The sequence below is a fragment of the Onychomys torridus genome, chromosome X (assembly GCF_903995425.1).
Source record: "Onychomys torridus chromosome X, mOncTor1.1, whole genome shotgun sequence".
Taxonomy (NCBI): Eukaryota; Metazoa; Chordata; class Mammalia; order Rodentia; family Cricetidae; genus Onychomys; species Onychomys torridus.
Genome location: NC_050466.1, coordinates 117547389 through 117565814, shown reverse-complemented (window position 1 = coordinate 117565814; position 18426 = coordinate 117547389). Strand labels below are relative to the sequence as shown.

At 42.0% G+C, this 18426-nt stretch overlaps 2 protein-coding genes across 7 annotated transcripts in view; both read right to left on the bottom strand.

The window, feature by feature from the left end:
• The window catches only part of LOC118573717 (G-protein coupled receptor-associated sorting protein 2), a 53642-nt gene extending 36048 nt beyond the window's left edge, over positions 1 to 17594 (bottom strand). For all 5 annotated transcript variants that reach the window (XM_036174040.1, XM_036174039.1, XM_036174043.1 and 2 more), the window contains exon 1: positions 17536 to 17594. The gene's annotated coding sequence lies outside the window, so the exon portion shown is untranslated. The remainder of the gene's footprint in view (positions 1 to 17535) is intronic.
• Positions 12127 to 17798, bottom strand: Gprasp1 (G protein-coupled receptor associated sorting protein 1). Of its 2 annotated transcripts, none has more exons than XM_036174038.1 (3): positions 17770 to 17798; positions 17131 to 17208; positions 12127 to 16862 (listed from the first exon to the last, which is right to left on the bottom strand). In XM_036174038.1, exon 3 carries the CDS (start codon positions 16547 to 16549, stop codon positions 12479 to 12481), a length of 4071 nt encoding a protein of 1356 aa, XP_036029931.1. In that variant the 5' UTR covers positions 16550 to 16862; positions 17131 to 17208; positions 17770 to 17798; the 3' UTR covers positions 12127 to 12478. The 2 variants fall into 2 exon arrangements, with proteins under 2 accessions (XP_036029931.1, XP_036029930.1); XM_036174037.1 differs by lacking the exon at positions 17770 to 17798 and adding an exon at positions 17536 to 17602.
• Between the last annotated feature and the right edge of the window lie 628 nt (positions 17799 to 18426).

Below are 18426 nucleotides of genomic sequence, written 5' to 3'. Positions count from 1 at the left end.
AGCCCCTTTATTAACATAGTAATATTTTAAAACCACTTGGAACTGCCTTATGTATTTCCTTGTAACATTAGTAAAATGTTTCAAATTCAGAATATAATCTTTGGGCATCCCTAATGCAGCAAGAAGATATGAAGTATGCACAGAGAACATTAGTATACAGTATTACACATACACATAAAGTTTTCTGTGGAAATGTTTTACTACAAACTACCATCATAACTTAAAGGTAAAATATTCTTGGGAATGTAAGTTAATTTTGGAAGAACTAATTTTAATTTGAATAAAATACAAATTTCTGACATATTTAATTAAGAACAGAAATACAAAAAGACCAGAAAACCATATAACAATATACAAACCTGCAGGTGGACATCCCTTCTTACATAAATAGCTCTTCAGCCAGTTATTCACATCTTGAATTTGAAAAGTGGAATCCTGACCTCACTCACTCTTTTGTGTAAAATCTCCCTTTCTGATATTCTTAAATAAATCCTTATCTGCTCACTGTATTCAGAAATGGTAAATTCAAGTTTTTTTTATAATTGTTTAAAGACATTGGTATGGAAAGCAAGAAGACTAACCAAATGAGACAATGGAAATACTCGTTTTTTCTTAGGGTCCATGACCTATCTAAGTTCAGGTTCTTGGCCACTTCAGTAGTGTCAGATATGGACTCCATCTCCTTTTTTGACAAACCTTCAAAGAAATTAAACCCATTTTTATTCCTTTTGACAATAGGGTGTTATGTATGTCACAATAAGTGGGTAACATTTCCTGAATCATTTAATAGGCCTGTGCCCTTAAAATTCATACCATTGTTGTACCAGTGGGCATATCTTACAGGCAGACCATTTTTGTTGATTGCAGGGTCATAGTTGGGTCAGACTGGTAAGTACTTTTCTCTTCTGATAGCATCTTCTGGAACAATAAACAATAGCCAGTAAGGGTAAAGCTTCCAGCTGAGTACCAGCTAAATTTCTCCATGTCCTATGGAGTAAGTATGTGATACCATCCAAAGAAGGTCTTACCATCAACTTGTGGAGGGTAACCAATAGCATTGACAATTACCCACAATGTTTGGTGGGGGTCTATGGGACCTCTTTGGCCAATGAATCAAAAATATATAACCCATTCCTGGTGACAGGAGTTTTACTTGGTAGCATATGATAAATATATAATGGGGGTATTGACTCCCCATTATATGGTAATTCCATTATATATAATTTTCCCTTCTTTAGAAGATCCCTTCCTCCCTCCTGGTCACTTACTAGCTACCAAATGTGATTTCCTAAATGTAACACACCTACCTAAAAGCTTAAATGCTAACACCCACACATATTTAGGGTCTGGATTACCTCACTCAGGATGATTATTTCTAGCTTCATCCATTGACTTGAAAATTTCACAACTTCATTTTTCTTAACAGTTGAATAATATTCCATTCTGTAAATGGACCAAATTTCATTATCCATTTAGTTGATGGACACCCAGGCTATTTCCAATTTCTGTAAAAAGAGCAGCAATGAATATGGATGAACAAATATCTATATAGTAAAATGTTGAGTCCTTTGGACATACACCCAAGAGTAACATCGCTGTATCTTGTGGTAAATCTCTTTTCAGCTTTTTGAGGAACTTCCACACTGGTTTCCACAGTGGCTATACTCCCACCAGCAGTGAATGAGTGTTCCCCTTACCCCACCTCCTTGCCAACAGGAGCTTTCATTTGTTTTATTGATCTTTGCTACTCTAATGGGTGTAAGATGAAATCTCAAAGTGGTTTTAATGTGCATTTCCCTGATGGCTAAGGATAATGAATATTTTTAAAGTGTTTATAAGTGTCAGCTGCCTGAACCTATATGCAACATTTTCACTTCAAACCACCACATTCCAGTCCCTGGTTCCCATAGGCTCATGGCCATATTATAGAGCAAAAAAGCATTTAGTTAAATTTTATTAAAGTCCCTCTAGTCTCAACACTGTTTATACATCCAAAGTACTTCTGAGATTAAAAGTAATCTAACTATGAGTTCCTCTAAAACCATTTACACATTTCCAACATATGTTGACACAGGATATACATTTGAATTCCAAGGGGAGAAATGAGACATAAAGAGGAAATACTGGGGGTTGAGGATTTAGCTCAGTGGTAGAGCACTCGCCTAGCAAGCGCAAGGCCCTGGGTTCGATCCCCAGCTCAAAAAAAAAAAAAAAAAGAGGAAATACTGGACCAAAGTAAGACAGAAACTCATCACAGAAAGTGCCAGATCCCTGTAGCCCCATATCATGTGTCAAAGGTTTTGCTGCCTGTAGCATACAACTCTCTTTTGGGCTGCTTCCATTCCCTGTATGAGGCTGTCATTGGCAGATGCCTCACAGCTCTGTCATCCCCAACATCTTGGAATCCCAACTTCAACTGAGGCTTCACTTTTTCAGCTTCATATAACAGCATCTCACTGTCTGTTGGCCTCTTAAGTCTTTCTTCCCAGTGACTCTAGCAGTACCACACGTTGCCTGGCATCAAGAAAGCTTTTAGGTCCTGGGCAGAATTAAGCCAGATTCTTTGCCAAAATTTCACATGAAAGGGTTCAAGTCCTGTTGCTAATGGAGACCTCATTCCCCTATGAAGCATCTTGAATCAGGCCTCACTCGGCCTGCAGATCCATGTACAGCATTTGGGGATATCAATAAGATTATTTGAGCTCCAATAGTTTTGGGTAGCACCACCGCTGTAGTTACGCTGCCTGCATTGCATTATGATAATCTGTCTCCTCCACTGGATATGCAGCTTTCTTCAGTGGCTATCCCACTATCCGGAGGTCTCCAACATCCCAAGTTCACCATTTGCACATAAGGTTTTTCTCAACAGCCCTTACTGCTTTACTTACAGTATTCTAAAGTCTCCCCCCAAACAACAAAGTCAAATTATTCACAGCAGTACTCTACTTTCTGGTACCAACAACTTCTGTGTTAGTTACTTTTTGTTGCTGTTACAAAATACCATGACCAAAAGCAACTGATGGAAAAAAAGAGCTTATTGGATAATGGTTCCAGAGGGAGAGGCCATAATGTTGGGGGAGGCATGGCAGCAGGCAGCCAGAGCATGAAGCTGAGACATCACACCTTCAAATTACAAGCACTAAGTGAACTGAAAGTAGGGTGAGACTATAAACTCTCAAAGCCTGACGGAGTGATGTACTCCCTCCAGCAAAGCTCCAAGTTCCAAACATTCCACAACCTCCCAAACAGGGCCACCAACCCTAGGTGGTATTGTAATACCTTAGTAAGTGTTCAAATACCTTAGCATATAGAGTATATTTTTCAAACCACTACACACTCTTAAACCACTAAACAATCTCTCCAGCCCCTCTATTTCTTTTTCAGTTTTGGTTATGTGTTTCTACTAATTTACCAATTTCTCAAAGCCTATCTACTCTTTTGGAGCATAACTCTTCATAGTAGTGTTAAAAAACCTTTTCTCTGTGTCATCCATTTCAATGTTCTGTGAGAGCAAAAGCTAGGTTTTAAGTTTTAATTACTATGCCTAAGCAATCTATAAAGCAAAAATGCACCTAACCTGTAAGCCCCTGCCCCAAGGACAGATACTTCCTGAAATGCTGGAGGGTATTTATGTAAGATAACAAGCCACATGTTTTCACTCCCTTAAGCAAGTTTGTTTGACCCTACTGCAATGGATGTGCTTGATCACATGTGGGTGGGAGGTATATAGGCAGGAAATAGTCAAGATGTATGCTTGCTCCCGATTGGATGTAGGCAGGAGGTACGCAGGCAGGAATTATGTCAGGAAACATGCTTGCCCCTGATTGGACCTGGTGACTAATACTTAGCCTTATGGTGTTACCTTTATAAGCCTCTGCGAAATGTGTCTCATTGCCATTTTTCTGGGAACCCTGGAATGGACCTGCCCAGGGTCCATCCTGGACAGTACCTAATTAAAGCTTGCTTCAAATTTGGTTCAAAAATTGTGGTAGTGGTTCTTAATTCTGGCATTGTGGGATTAACATCTTAATTCTTTATTTTACTTATTTGGATTTGTTCTCTTTGCCAGTTTTGTTATTGTTTTCCAAATATCATCTTTATTTTGTCTCCTATTATTTTTTTCTATAATCCAGTCAATCTGTAATATAAATTTATTATTTTTCTATGGGAGTTTAATTTGTTATTTTTCTAGTTTCTTTAGGTATAAAGTTGAGTTGTTGATTAGAGGGTTTTTTTTTTTAGCATATGCATCTACAGGTTAAAAATGCTTTTGTTCCATCCCATAACTTTTGGTATGTTTCTATTGTTTTCATTCTTGACAGGCACTCTTTAATCAACTATGAGATTTCTCTGTTTTTGGATGGTCTTGTTCTTTTAAGAGTGTGTTAGTTTTAGTATGTTGGTGAAATGTTCAGTTTCTGTCTACCAGTTTCTAGTTTCATTACAGTATGATCAGCAAAGATACTTCGTATGATTTCAATCTTCTTGAATTTCCTTGCATATGCTGAAAATGTATATTGTGCTAGTGTTGAGGCTGATGTGTCATATATGCCTGTCATGTTCAATTGTTTTATATATCACTCTCGAATTCGTTTACTTTCCTGATTTTAATACCTTTATTCATGAATTGAAAGTTTGCTGCCAAAGTGCTGTTATGTAACTAGTTCAACTCTGGAAAAAAAATTGTACCACACAAGAGTCCTTAAGAATAGAACATATTTAGTGTCTCTTTATATTTCATTGTTCTTGATTTAATTTTTGTCTGATGTTTGTACAACCATGTCTGTATCGTCACTGTTCCTTCATTTTTAGTCTGTTTTTTTCTTGATTGAAGAAGTTCTCTTAAATATGGAGCATCATTTTACTCCATTTTTAAACCTGTCTAGCAAATCTATGTGCTTTATTAGGAGTTTAGTCTACATAATTAAAATATAGAAAGATATTGTTTCATTTTGCTGTCTCCTTAATGCTCTATAGGTTTTCTTTTTCTTTTCTTTTTCTTTGAGCTGAGGATCAGAACCCAGGGCCTTTACCACTGAGCTAAATCCCCAACCCTGGTTTTCTTTGTATTAGGTAAAAACCTCTTAGGACATTCATTAGAAAACAAAGCAACCAACTCGCTGTCTTTGTGTCCTGACTATGGGTAAATGAAGATCTTTACCAATCAACCTGATTAGATGTTCCCGGACTGTCTCTGATCTTTTGCTCCCTCTAGTGCCTACCTGCAGTACTGTATCTCAAGGATGCAGCTCCCAAATTTTGTCATCTGCCTGTCTACTCATAAAGTGAGGGAGCTTCAAGCCAGGAGAGGGATAAAATAGTCCCTTAGGCAGCTGCCCAACCTGACATAACATCACACAACCTACTCTTTTGCCCACACTCCATTTATGATGTTTCTTCTTGGCGGTACCATGGTATGCTGTGTGGTGGTATGTGTGGCCTGGAAAACACCATATATTGCCCCAAACCCTTTATTGGAAGTCTTTTATTGTCCTTAAAACTGCCTGGGTACTCTTTGTTCTTGCCTCTTCTCTCAAGTTGAACAGAACTTAATGCAGTCTTTATGAGGGAGAAGGGTCTTGAACTTCCTAGGAAGCCATTTTGCTGACATACTCCACTCTTGAAACTTAGTGTCTCATTAAATTATCTCTATTAGTTAGCTCTCTGTCATTGTCATAGTTGTCATAAAGACACACTATCGTGTACACCCAAGCATAAATGAATGATCCTCTTGATACATATGTGTTTTAGATCATCTAAAAAATGAAATAAAACAAAAATAGAATCACAAAATGCCAATAATAGGTTTTGCACAACTGTCTCTGAGTGCTTGTGGAGGACAGAGATGGTGTTGGATCACTTTGATCTGGAGTCACAGGCTGCGATTGAGTGATAAGCTGCCCAATGTGGGTGCTTGGAAATGAACTCTGCTCTTCTGAAAGAACAGCAAGCCTCTTAATGACTGAACCACTACTGCTCTATTTCCAGGAAGGAACATTTTTAACTTGTTCTGTTGTTGCTGTTGTTGTTGTTACTGTTTTAAAATTGAAAATAATTTTTTCATATCATATATTCTGATTATGGGTTCCCCTCCACAATCTTCTCCTAAATCCTCCCCACTCTTCCAATTCGATGACTCCTTTCTCCCTCTCTTAGGAAAATAAACAGCAAATAAAAACAAACAAGAATAAAACAAAACAAACAAGTGGGTACAGACCTAACAGAGAGTTCTCAAAAGATGAAACAGGAATGGTTGAGAAACACTTAGATAAACATTTGTTTAACATCCTTAGTCATCAGGGAAATGCAAATCAAAACTACTTTGAGATTTTATCTTACACCAATAAAAATGGCCCAAATTAATAAAAAGAATAACAGTTCGTGCTAGCAAAGGATGTGGGCTAAGGGTAACACTCACTCATTGCTGCTATGACTTCAAACTTGTGCAGTCACTAAGGAAAGCAGTGTGGTGGTTCATTGGGAAGCTGGGAAAAGATCTACCTCAAGATCCAGCTGTACAACTCTTGAACATATATCTAAAGGACTCTACATTCTACTACAGAGCCACTTGCTGCTTTAGTCAGTGTTCTGTTGTTGTGAAAAGACACACGACCACAGCAACTCTTGTAAAAGAAAGCATCTAAGAGCAGCTGGCTTACAGTTCAGAGGTTTCGTCCATTCTCATCATGGTGGGAAGACTGGCAGTGGGCAGACAGACACGGTACTGGAGAGGCAGCTGAGAGTTCTACATCCAGATAGATAGACAGTAGGAAGAGAAGCGACACTGGGAAACCCCAAAGCCCATCCCCAGAGACACACTTCCTCCAAGATGACACCTCTTAATCCCTCTCAAGTAGTGCCACTCCCTGATGACCAAACATTCAAATCTATGAGCCTATGGGGGCAATTGTTTTTTAAAGCACCACACTTGCTCATCCATGCTTATTCCTGTTCTATTCACAATAGCCAGAAATTGGAAACAGCCTACATGTCCATCGACAGATAGATGAACAGACAGTGAAAATGTGGTACATTTACACAATTATTCAGCTATTAAAAATAACAGAAATCTTGAAATTCACAGGTAATGGATGAAGCCAAAAACAATTATCCTCCATGAGGTAACTTAGACCCCCCAAATATATATATATATATATATATATATATATATACATAGGTAAAAAGTAAGGAACTGGAGGACAGAGTGAATCTATCAAAGAAGGAGGAATAGAATAAATGGTTAGAGAGAGATGAGGGGGTAGAATGGCAGGGGTAAAGTTGGCAATATGGGGAGGGGCAGATAACATCAAAGGCCATTTCAGGGGTCACATGACAATCTTATATTGTTCTTGATCCTAGAGGGAAAGCTTTCAGCTTTCTCCTACTCAGCATGATGCAATACAGCCTTTGATATCTTCCAGTATGTTCCTTCTACGCCTTCTTTCTTCACAGCTGTTGCAATAAAGGAATGCTACTGCTGTATTCAGAATAGCAAGGAAACTGAATTAGACTGGATGTCCATCAATTTATGGATGGACAGTTAAAGCTGGTAATATACAAAATGGAATTAAAATTATTATTTCAAATTATATGTATGGGGGGGCACAATCACCTGAGTGCAGATACCCACAGAAGCCAGAGTTTTCAGATCATACCTGGAGCTGGAGTTACAGGTGTTTGTGAGCCACTTGATGTGGGTAATGGAAATTGAACTTGTTTCCTTTGGAAAAACAATGGGTGCTCTTAACCACTGAGCCATCTCTCTAGCCCCCCAAAATGGAATTTTACTCAGCAGTAAAGAAAAATGAAATTAACAGGAAAATGAATGGGGCTAGAAAATATTAAGTGAGGCAACCCAGGCCCAGAAATTCAACCACCACATGCTCTCTCTCATATGTGGATCCTAGCTTCTAGTTTTTATGTATGTATGTGGGAGTGAGTGTGAGTAAGGGCCAAGAAACTAGAAAAAAAAAAAGGCCCATGAAAGATACCATCGGGGCTTTAAACTAGGGAGGTAGTAGAACATGTGTGATGTGAAACTGGAAAGGAAATGGTGACAGTCGAAAGGGTTAGGCGGGGGTGGAGTACAGGGAGATGGGAGAAGGGAGGCTGTAATGTGAGGGCCAATCAAACTAAGTACACATTGAAAAAGCCACAAGAAAGTTTGGTACATCCTAAACAATTTCCAGAAGCCATAATGTTATTAAATAAAATTCCTGTATCAGAGATGGGTACCTCTCAATGAGTTACTGGCCAGGGAGGCTCAGGCATCCTCCTTCAATACAGGCTATCACTGTGTGTTGTTGCCCATCGTAAGTAGATGGTAAGAACTTATAACTTATTGCTGAAGATAATTCACCCTTTTCAGGACATAGAGAAACTAGGTTGTAACTGAGTTGGAAAGGTCTTCCCTGTGGGCTGGCTTTCATAGCTCTAGAAGGTGCTACGTAGGCTGCTGAGGTAAAATTGTCATTGACAGTCTTACTTAGCTGTCGACCCTACATTCTACACTGTTGATCTGCCAGGCAAGATGTGCCTACCCTGATGCAACAGTAGCATGACTGTTATGGGATAACCAGCTGCTTTCTGGCTAAATTTAAGGCCTACTTCACAGGTAGGAATTCATGTTTGGTATTGTAAACCTGGTCAAAAGTCCATGGCTGGGGAGGGCCTAAGCCCTAGAGGAGAGTCTACTGTTACTGTTTTGTTAAATAGACATGATATGCTTGTTAAAATACCTTCTAAATATTTGTTTCTGTATTTTTGTTGTTGTTGTTGTCTGTTGCTTTTGTTTTTTGAGACAGGGTTTCTCTGTGTAGCCTTGGCTATCCTGTGTAGGCAAAGTTTCTCTATGTTCCAGAAGCCACTCACAAATAACCACACACAGACTTAGTATTAATTACAAATGATCAGCTGATAGCTCAGGCTTGTTACTAGCTCTTACATTTTAAATTAACCAATATTTCTTATCTACCCTCTGCCATGTGGTGGTACCTCCTTTCCACACGGCACACTCATCTTCCTTCTCTCTAAGTCTGCTGGTGACTCCCAAAACTCCACCCTTCTTCTTCCCAGCATCCTGTGTCTGGCTGTCCTGCCTATACCTACTGCCTAGCTACTGACCAGTCAGCCCTTTTATTAAAACTATCAGAAGAAGCCTTGGGAAAGACACATCTTCACAGTGTACAAAAAGATTATTCCATAACAGTCCTGGAGCTTGCTCAGTAGACCAAGCTAGCCTCGTACTCACAGAAATCCAACTGCCTCTGCCTCCTGAGTGCTGGGATTAAAGGCATGTGCCACCACCACCTGGCTGTATTTTGTTTTTGAGACAAGGCTGGTGTCAAATTTGCTAGGTAGCCAAGGCTAACCTTGAACTACTACTGCTCCTTCTAACTCTGTAAAGTGTGATTACAAGCACGAACCACTAGGCCTGCATACACACACACACACACACACACACACACACACACACACACACACACCTGTATGTTAGTATTATGTCAGTTCTGCTCAGAGAGGTGTAGAGAGTGAGTGAAGTCCTGAGTGAACATGTGTTGTTGACACGGGCATGGCCGTGCACAAGAACCCCAATGCCTCAGTCCCATAAGAGTGACAAAGCCTTCCCTGAGAGAGGCTCAGAAGGATGGTAAAACTTTCCTCTGGTCTGGGTGTGAATTTTGACAGTGTGTGCAGAAAATATCCACTTTAACTTTCTCCCATAGATGCTTACCTCCCTTACAGAGACTGCTCCTTCCAAAATTTAGCCCAACGTTGTTCAGTTGCACACAACAATCCTGACTCCTTGTTTATCTGTATGTAAGAATGCCACCTCCTTGTTCAGCTGTCTTTGATAATCCTACCTTCCTATTCAACTGTAATAAATATACCAGGCTTCTGGGGTGCTGTAGCTACTCCATCAGAGCAAGCACAAGCCACCTGATTCTAGCCTTTCTGTACTCATGGTTGTCATTTCTTCACCTCCTCACCACTGCAGTCAAGTCCCTGGAGCATTGCAGAGCACATCAGCTTCTTTTTGCACTGGGCAGCAGTTAATGTAGAGACTCAAAACTAGTTCCAGTGCTGAGAAATGTTGCTGTTGAATGCCCATCCCTAAATGGGACATCTATATCCCCCTCCCATCCAAAGCTCAGGAAATACTGGATAAAAGAGGACAAGAAGAATGAAGAGTTAGAGGAAGGGATCCTGTGAAATGCTGTCTTCTGGACAGGTCAGGACTATTGCACTCTGGAACTCCCAGAAGCTGTGGTTGGTTACTTGCACAAGATTGGGCCTTTGGACATTTTATTGTAGAGGGGTGTTCCTGTTAAGACCTTGCCCTTCCCTGAGGGTTTAGTTAATTAATGGTTGCTTGGGGGAGGAATTAACAAGTCCCCACCCCTCTCTGAGGTTCTCTAGACAGTTAATAGTTGCTGAGGGAATGAGAGGCATTTTTATCCACAGTGTAACCATGGCAAAGTTGACCATGCTCCCCTAAGTAATCTTAATGAAACTCACTGGATCATCAGAAAATAAAAAGGACTTGAAAGGGGGGGGGGGCTGGCTAGTTGGTTAAAAGAAAGGGATGACTGGAAGTGGGAGTGGAAGAAGAGAGAAATAGGGGTTAATATGATCAAAATATATTACATGCATGTATGTCTGCCAATAAAATAAAATGTTAGGTATTTTCCCTTATGTTGTGCTGCCTGCACCTATGCTACAACCTTCGTGAAGTAATGATACATTGGGTGTGACTGGGGATGGCAATCAGCCTTTAAGAGTGCTTGCTTATCAGGCTTGAGGGAAGCCCTTGGTTCAATCTCAGTGATGCCTGAATCTGGGTACAGCCACCCGTAATCCTAGCATTGGAAGTTCAAAGTGAGTCTCGGGTACATACCAAGTTTGAAGCCAGCCTGGGCTTCAAAATACCCTGTCTTCAGAAACCACACAAAAAAGTGTGGAATCAATTCGTAAACTTTGGTAGTTCTACAGGTAACTTTGGTTTTTAGATAATTCGATACTTTTATTGACAACCCAGTTCTGAAGTTGTTCCTTTGATGTTTCATATGTGTAACTGCAGAATCTTCATAAACAAGTAACATAATCTGACTAAATTTGTCCCACCTACACTTATTTTTTTAATGTAATTATTCTTAACTTTTTATTTAAAAACTTTTTGTATGAAAGATTTAATCATGTTTTCTTCCTCCTCCAACTACTCCCAGACCCTCCAATTATTTCCATTCAACACAACTCTCTACAAATTATTGAAAGGGTCATGGCTTAGTGCATTTTAAAAGCAGTAAACACCTGAGAGCACCTGAGTTCATGCTATGTGTAGGTGGTGTATGTATGTGTGTACATGTGCATAGACCAGAGGACTAGATCCAATTCCTTCCTCTATTGTAATTCACATCATTTTTGAAACAGGGCCTCTCCCAGAACCTTAAGCTTACAGATTGGCTAGATTGGCCAGCCAGAAAGCCCTTGGGATCTTCCTGTCTCTCCCCCCCCCCCCACCCCCAGCACCAGGGTTAAAGCCATGCACAAGCATCTCTGTATGTTTATGTGGGTGACAGGGGTCCTAACTCAGGACATTAATTATGCTTGCATAGCAAGCCCTTTACACTGGGCCATCTCCCCAGCCCTAACACCACATGACAGGGGCTTATCAAGTGATACCAAAAGCACCATGACTTAATCATCCACTTGACTGAACTGAAATTTTGTGCTTTCTGGTGTTATTCTTTTACCCTCTGCACTGCACTGATTGTATTGTGAACATAGTACTTTGAACAGCGAAGTCCAACTTGCTCTTCAAACTTACCTCATTTTCAATATACTTCCTCAATTTAGGCTCCTCCCATCTAATCCAGGCAGTTGGATATATACGTATAGAGACACCTTTTCCTACCCAATGCTCTTCTCCTTATCATAAGTTGTATTAGAGTGCAACTTAAAATGAACCCTCTCTGAAGTATGCTCCGAGTTGTAGTCCATTCCAACCTTTGAGATTCAATGCTGAGAAAAAGCCTGTGGAAGAAGCATGTTCCTCATACATTATCTGTGTGCATGGTCACGTGTCCTCTTTGCACCCATATTTTACAGTGAAGGGGAGGTTTTGGCTAACTTTAACACAGAACTTTATTGAAGCACAAGACTCAAACAGATGCACATGAGAACAATTAGAAGGGTATCTTATTTACAGTGGCTCAGTTCACTTTCAACTCACATTCTGAACATCACAATCAACAAAACAAGTATCATCAACAATGCGTTTTCAGTTGCATATTCATTTGGCATCAGAGAAGCGATACAGGTTACACAAGCATTGGGCAAATTATCACCAGCATTAAAGAGGTACACTGACACACGCAATCAGCTGGGAAACCAAAGCATTATTTGAGGAGCATATGACTCAGGAACACAAGGACAGTCATAGGCAAATGGTTAAGTATATTAATTTTCTTGTTCTGCTTCAGGGTGATTTTTGATTGTCAGGATTGCGTTTCAGTTGCTTAGCAATCTTCTCAATCTCTTGGAATGCAGAAATAAGTGGCTCAAGATTCACCACTGCATCATCATCATCATCATCCTCAGCAAATAGTGCTTCTTTTTGTATATTCTTACTGATATTATCAAATATTGCAAGAACAATCTGAACATTGTCATTTGAATCCTCCTTATTAAAGAGGGCCATAAATTCTGACATTGATGCGGTAGTAAGCAGGTGTTTTGTCATGACAAGATTTTCAGACAAATTCAGTAGCAATTTCAGAACATGAAGCCTTGTTTTAGTATTGCCTGAACTTAGTAAGTAGAAAAACCCAGACAAATATTTGGCAACCATTTTATGATAGTCAGAAGTAGCAGTGAGATGTGTAATCATTGTCAATCCAGACAACTGATCAGGGGAATCCAAGTCATAATCAAAGGTATCCTCACAAACCTGACACACGTATGTCTGAATCATGTTCAGATCTGGATAAGGTGGAGACACGCGAACCATATTTTCCAAAAATGTTGTCCTAACTCGGGAGGACGGATAGTTAAGTAAGGCTTCAATCAGTGAGATGACACCCGAGTTTCGAATGAAATCTCGGGTAAACGGAGAAGCGCTCCTCATGCCCATTGCAATTTTAGATATTTCATGAATAAAGGGGTCTTGATTTCTGTCCATTATTAAAAGAAGTTCCTCAAACTCCTCAGAACTAATTCTAAGATCACACTGTACGCAGCTACAGGACCAGCTCTCAGGCTGCGCACTGTCCCTGGCCTTAAGATGCTCTCGAATTTCCTGGACTGATCGGTAAGAGGGATCATACTGAAATGGGAACTCAGATTCGGGTTGACCTGAAGATCCCTGCTCTCCTTCTGGACCAAGGTTGTCAAGCCTAGGTTTTCCCCCAAACATTTCAGCAAACAGAGATGCTGCTTCTTTGGGAAACCTGAAAGGGCTTATGGATGGGAAGCCAGCCTTTCCCCATGGACCAGGCTTGAACTGAACAGTGACCTCGTCCCAGCTCTGGGGTCTGCGGGAAGGATCAGGTTCCTGCTCAGCTGAAGACTTAGGCTCACAAGTGGCCTTGAACACAGGGGTAGGATTTGACTCAAAGCCAGTTTCATCTCCTTCCCAGAACCAGGATCCCACCATGTTTTCAGCTTCTGTATTAGATTCACAGTTATCTTCACTGCCAGTCTTGTTAATTGCCTCATCTTTTGCTCTTGACCCAAACTCAACAATTGGCCCTTCCTTATTTTCTGGACTGGACTCACTGATAACCACAGTTTCAGATTTTTCAGTGGCTTTGTCACTAGACCGGAACTGGGACTCAACAACCACTTCGCCCTCACCCTCTGGCTGGGACACACGGTTTACTCCTGCTCTTACATTGTTCTTTTTTGCAGCCCAGATCAAAGACTCAAAAATTGCCTCCTCTTCAGTTTCTGACCCAGTTTCGACTGTCTGGGACCCAGCCCCAATTTTGGCTTCTCCACTCCAGAACCATGACCCAGTAATTTCCTCCTCCTTAATTCCAGGTGTGGACTCAAAAGTGCCCCTTCTCATTGGCTCTAGACTGGCCTCTTCCTTGCCCCAGAACCAGGATCCAACTGTATCTTCCTCTTCAGATGCTGTCTTGTTCTCTTCATGAATCTCAGTAGCTGGCTGAAATTTGTCCTCATCTCCAGCCCAAAACCAAGAGCCAATAATGTCTTCCTCTTCAGCTTCTGGCCTGGATTCCTGTATGTTGGTAGCCTCTACAACAGTTTCTTCATCATCCTTCCAGAACCAAGAACTGAATATGTTGTCTTCTAAAGTTGGTAGCTTGATCTCCTCTCCAGTCTCATCATCTATATTTCCTTCTTCTGCAGCCCATAACCAGGACCCTGCAATGGCCTCTGTTCTTGGATAATTATTGGACCAGAGCCATGAATCAACAGTGTCCCCCTGCTCTTTCAGAGTAGACTTCGAGCTTTCTCTATTGGTAGGATACAACCTGGGTTCCTTTGCCCAGAGGCAAGATTCTTTATTAGTATCCTCGGCTTCTGCCACAGGCTTGTATCTGGCACCAGCTGCATACTTCATATTGGCTTGTTCTCTGGCACCAAACCAAGGTGATATAATTGGCTCTTCCTCATCCTCCAGGCTAGACTTACTGTTAACTTCAGCCTCCACACTATTGTCTACTTTAGCCCAGAACCAGGGCCCAATTATGGGCTCTTCCTCAGCTCCTGCCATGATGTCAGAGCAAGGTTCGGTTCCTAAATCCACATGTGCCTGCTTTTCAGACCAAAACCAAGGCACAAAGATTGTCCCTTTTGTAGATGCTGGCCTGGCCTGGTCTTCAACCTCGGCCTCTGTACTGACTTCTCCAGCCCAGAACCAGGAATCAGTAACTTCTTTTTCCTCAGACTTTGGCATCTTCTCACAACCGACTCTAACAGATCTCAAGCTGTTCTCACCAATACCCCAGAACCAAGATCCAAAAATGGACTCATCCTCAGCCTGCAAGTTGACATCTTCATCATCAGCCCAGAACCAGGACCCAATAATGTTCTCATCCTCATTAGCTACTGATACAGACTTAGAGTTAGCCTTAGGCCCATTTTCAATACCGGTCTTCTTCCCAGAACCTAAAGAGAAAGTACTAACTTGTTCCTCCTTAGCCCTTGGTCTGGATACACAACAAGTCTCAGAGTCCACACTGGCTTCTTCTTCACTCCAGAACCAATCTCCAACAATGGGCTCTTCCTCTACATGTAGACTGGGCTTGGTGATTACCCTATCTACCATCCGGGATTCCTTGGTATCCCAGAACCACGCTCCAACGAGGACTTCCTCCTCTGACCTGGCTTCTTGTTTGGTACTTGCTCTGGCCTTGGTTTTGACTTCTTCCTTTGGCATTGCTCTGGTTCTGGGCTCTTTCTTTATCTTAGACTTTGCAAAAGCACTAGCCTTATCTTCAGGCAAGAACCAGGACTCTTTTTTACTTGTATCTACAGACCCAGATGGGACATCATTGTAAGCTTCTCGCTTGGCCTGGTGTCTGGCCCTCATATTGACCCCTTTCCTAACTCTGGGTTTGGTTCTAGATTTGGCCTCTTCTCCAGAGCAGAATGAAGATTTTGTATGATTTTCACATTCAGACCCAGAAGTAGATTCAACATGGACTTCTTTCTTAGGCCTAAACCAGGACCTATTATTATTGGGCTCTTCTTTGGGCCTAGACCAGACTTTGGTCTTTTCTTTGGCCCAGAACCAGGGAGTCTTAGCAGACTCATCCTCAGAATCAGAACTAGAAATATTATAGAACTCTTGTTTGTTTTTGTGCCTAGGCATGTTATTTGCCTCCTGTTTGGCCATGTGTCTGAACCTGGGATTATTGGCCTTCATGTTTTTCCTAGGACGAAATCTTGTACTGGTTTCATCTCTATTCCAGAAGGAGGAATTTCCTGAGGGCTTATCTGCCCATCTGAATTCAGAATTCTCATAAGCCTCTCCTTTGGGGGTAGGCCTGGAACGGTACCAGGTCCCCATACTGGTTCCCTCCTCTGGGCCAAAGGAAGGCTGGAATCCTGCTTGAGAATTAGCCCTTCTGGGATAACTCTCAGTGTCCATATTACCAAGTTCTCTATCAACAGATAGGCACTTAGCTTGAGCAATCACCCCAGAATCAGTACTGACCAGTGGAGAGTTTGCAGTACTCATGTGACACTGCTTGCCCATCTTTGACATGGGATCTGCCCGAAACTTATTTGGGGCCCAGACCTGGGAATCATTTCTCGATCGTGAAATAGGGATTGACTTGGGCTTATACTTAGGATATGCCCCACCTGGTGAACTGGCTTCAATCTTAGGTCTTGCTCCAGGAGGAGCTCTAGGCTTCACTTTGGGCCTTGCTCCAGTCATTATCTGTGTCCTAACCTTGGGTCTGACCACCAATGGGGCTTCATTCTCTACCTCAGCAACATTGGTATTGGCATTCTCATCCCCAGGCTTATTTTCAGCCTTTGCCTGGGCACCAGGCTCCATCTCTGCCCTAGTCATTGTATATGTTATATAATGCCCCGAGGTATACCAATTAACAACAGTAAACCTTCACTACAGCTATGTTACAGGATTGATCTTCACAACACTCTTTGGTACGTGAGGCTATGAGATTGAAAAGAATTAGACCCGAGTGTCAATCCAGCACTCAAGGAGGCTCCTACCCAAGCAGTCTCAGTCAATAACACAGACACAGTGCAGAAGAGGCGAAACCGAGCCAGAGGAGGATGGACAGGTCCTAGGTGGGTGTAGACCTGATGATTGCACTGGTCAGCAGCAACCCCAGCACCACCAAGCAGCCACTGCAGCTGATCTAGGAAGAGAAAAAACGAGGAAGTCAGTCTTCTACAATCTGTTGCCTCCTGTTGAAACTTCCACAGAGACACTGGGGCATGATGCTGAGTGGGGCATGATGCTCAGCTATCAGAAAACCTCTATGTTCCCTCTGCCTGCTGGAAAACAGGGACAGGGTTGACGAGACAGTCCACACGCTAGAAATGGGAGCCCCCAAATCTCACAATAGTCACTCTTGGGTGATCTCTACTACCCCCATCTGAAAGTGAACCCTCTCCCATACCAACCTTCCTCGATGTGGTGCGATTCTCTCCACTTTTCTATGTTCAGGTGGTATTAAGACCAACAGATAAGGGCAGGGAGTCCTACAAATGCATAAAAGAAAATGGAGTCTCAATGCTTGGTATACAGGCACACATGTCTGAGCCCAAACAGACAATAACAAAATCACACCTGCTTTCTATCTAAAGTTTATGTTCCCTGGTCCCAGCTCTCAGGTCTTGTCTTATGCATCACAGACTAACTCACATCTACCCTCACCATTCCTAGTATCTCTGAAAGGAAACAGAAGATGCTGAGGCAGTGAGCAAATTTAGGGGGCAGTAAAGACATCATGCACCCTCTTGGGTTACAGCAGTCTGCATTTGTCTGCTCAGTACCTGACTCCTGCACTGTCCCTGATTCTCACCAACCTGAGAGACCTGAGACAGTCTCCTCGATGTCTTCTTTCTTTCTTGCAGAATTGACCAGCCTTAAAGCAGGCCTGTGGACAAAGAGATGAAAATGCAAGACAATCGGGAAATGATGGCATCAGCTGTAGGCAAGTTTAGGGGGCAGCAAAGACATCATGCACCCTCTTGGGTTACAGCAGTCTGCATTTGTCTGCTCAGTACCTGACTCCTGCACTGTCCCTGATTCTCACCAACCTGAGAGACCTGAGACAGTCTCCTCGATGTCTTCTTTCTTTCTTGCAGAATTGACCAGCCTTAAAGCAGGCCTGTGGACAAAGAGATGAAAATGCAAGACAATCGGGAAATGATGGCATCAGCTGTAGGCAAGTTTAGGGGGCAGCAAAGACATCATGCACCCTCTTGGGTTATAGCAGTCTGCATTTGTCTGCTCAGTACCTGACTCCTGCACTGCCCCTGATCTCACCAACTTCCAGAGATCTGAGACAGTCTCCTCGATGTCTTCTTTCTTTCTTGCAGAACTGACCAGCCTTAAAGCAGGCCTGTGGACAAAGAGATGAAAATGTAAGAAAATCAGGAAATGATGGCATCAGCTGTAGGCAAATTTAGGGGGCAGCAAAGACATCATGCACCCTCTTGGGTTACAGTAGTCTGCATTTGTCTGCTCAGTACCTGGCTCCTGCACTGCCCCTGATTCTCACCAACTTCCAGAGATCTGAGACAGTCTCCTCGATGTCTTCTTTCTTTCTTGCAGAACTGACCAGCCTTAAAGCAGGCCTGTGGACAAAGAGATGAAAATGCAAGGCAATCGGGAAATGATGGCAGCAGCTGATTCAGTTGAGAAGAACACCACCAAGGATAAGAGTCAGATCATGTGTCTTTCAGCATTTAGGG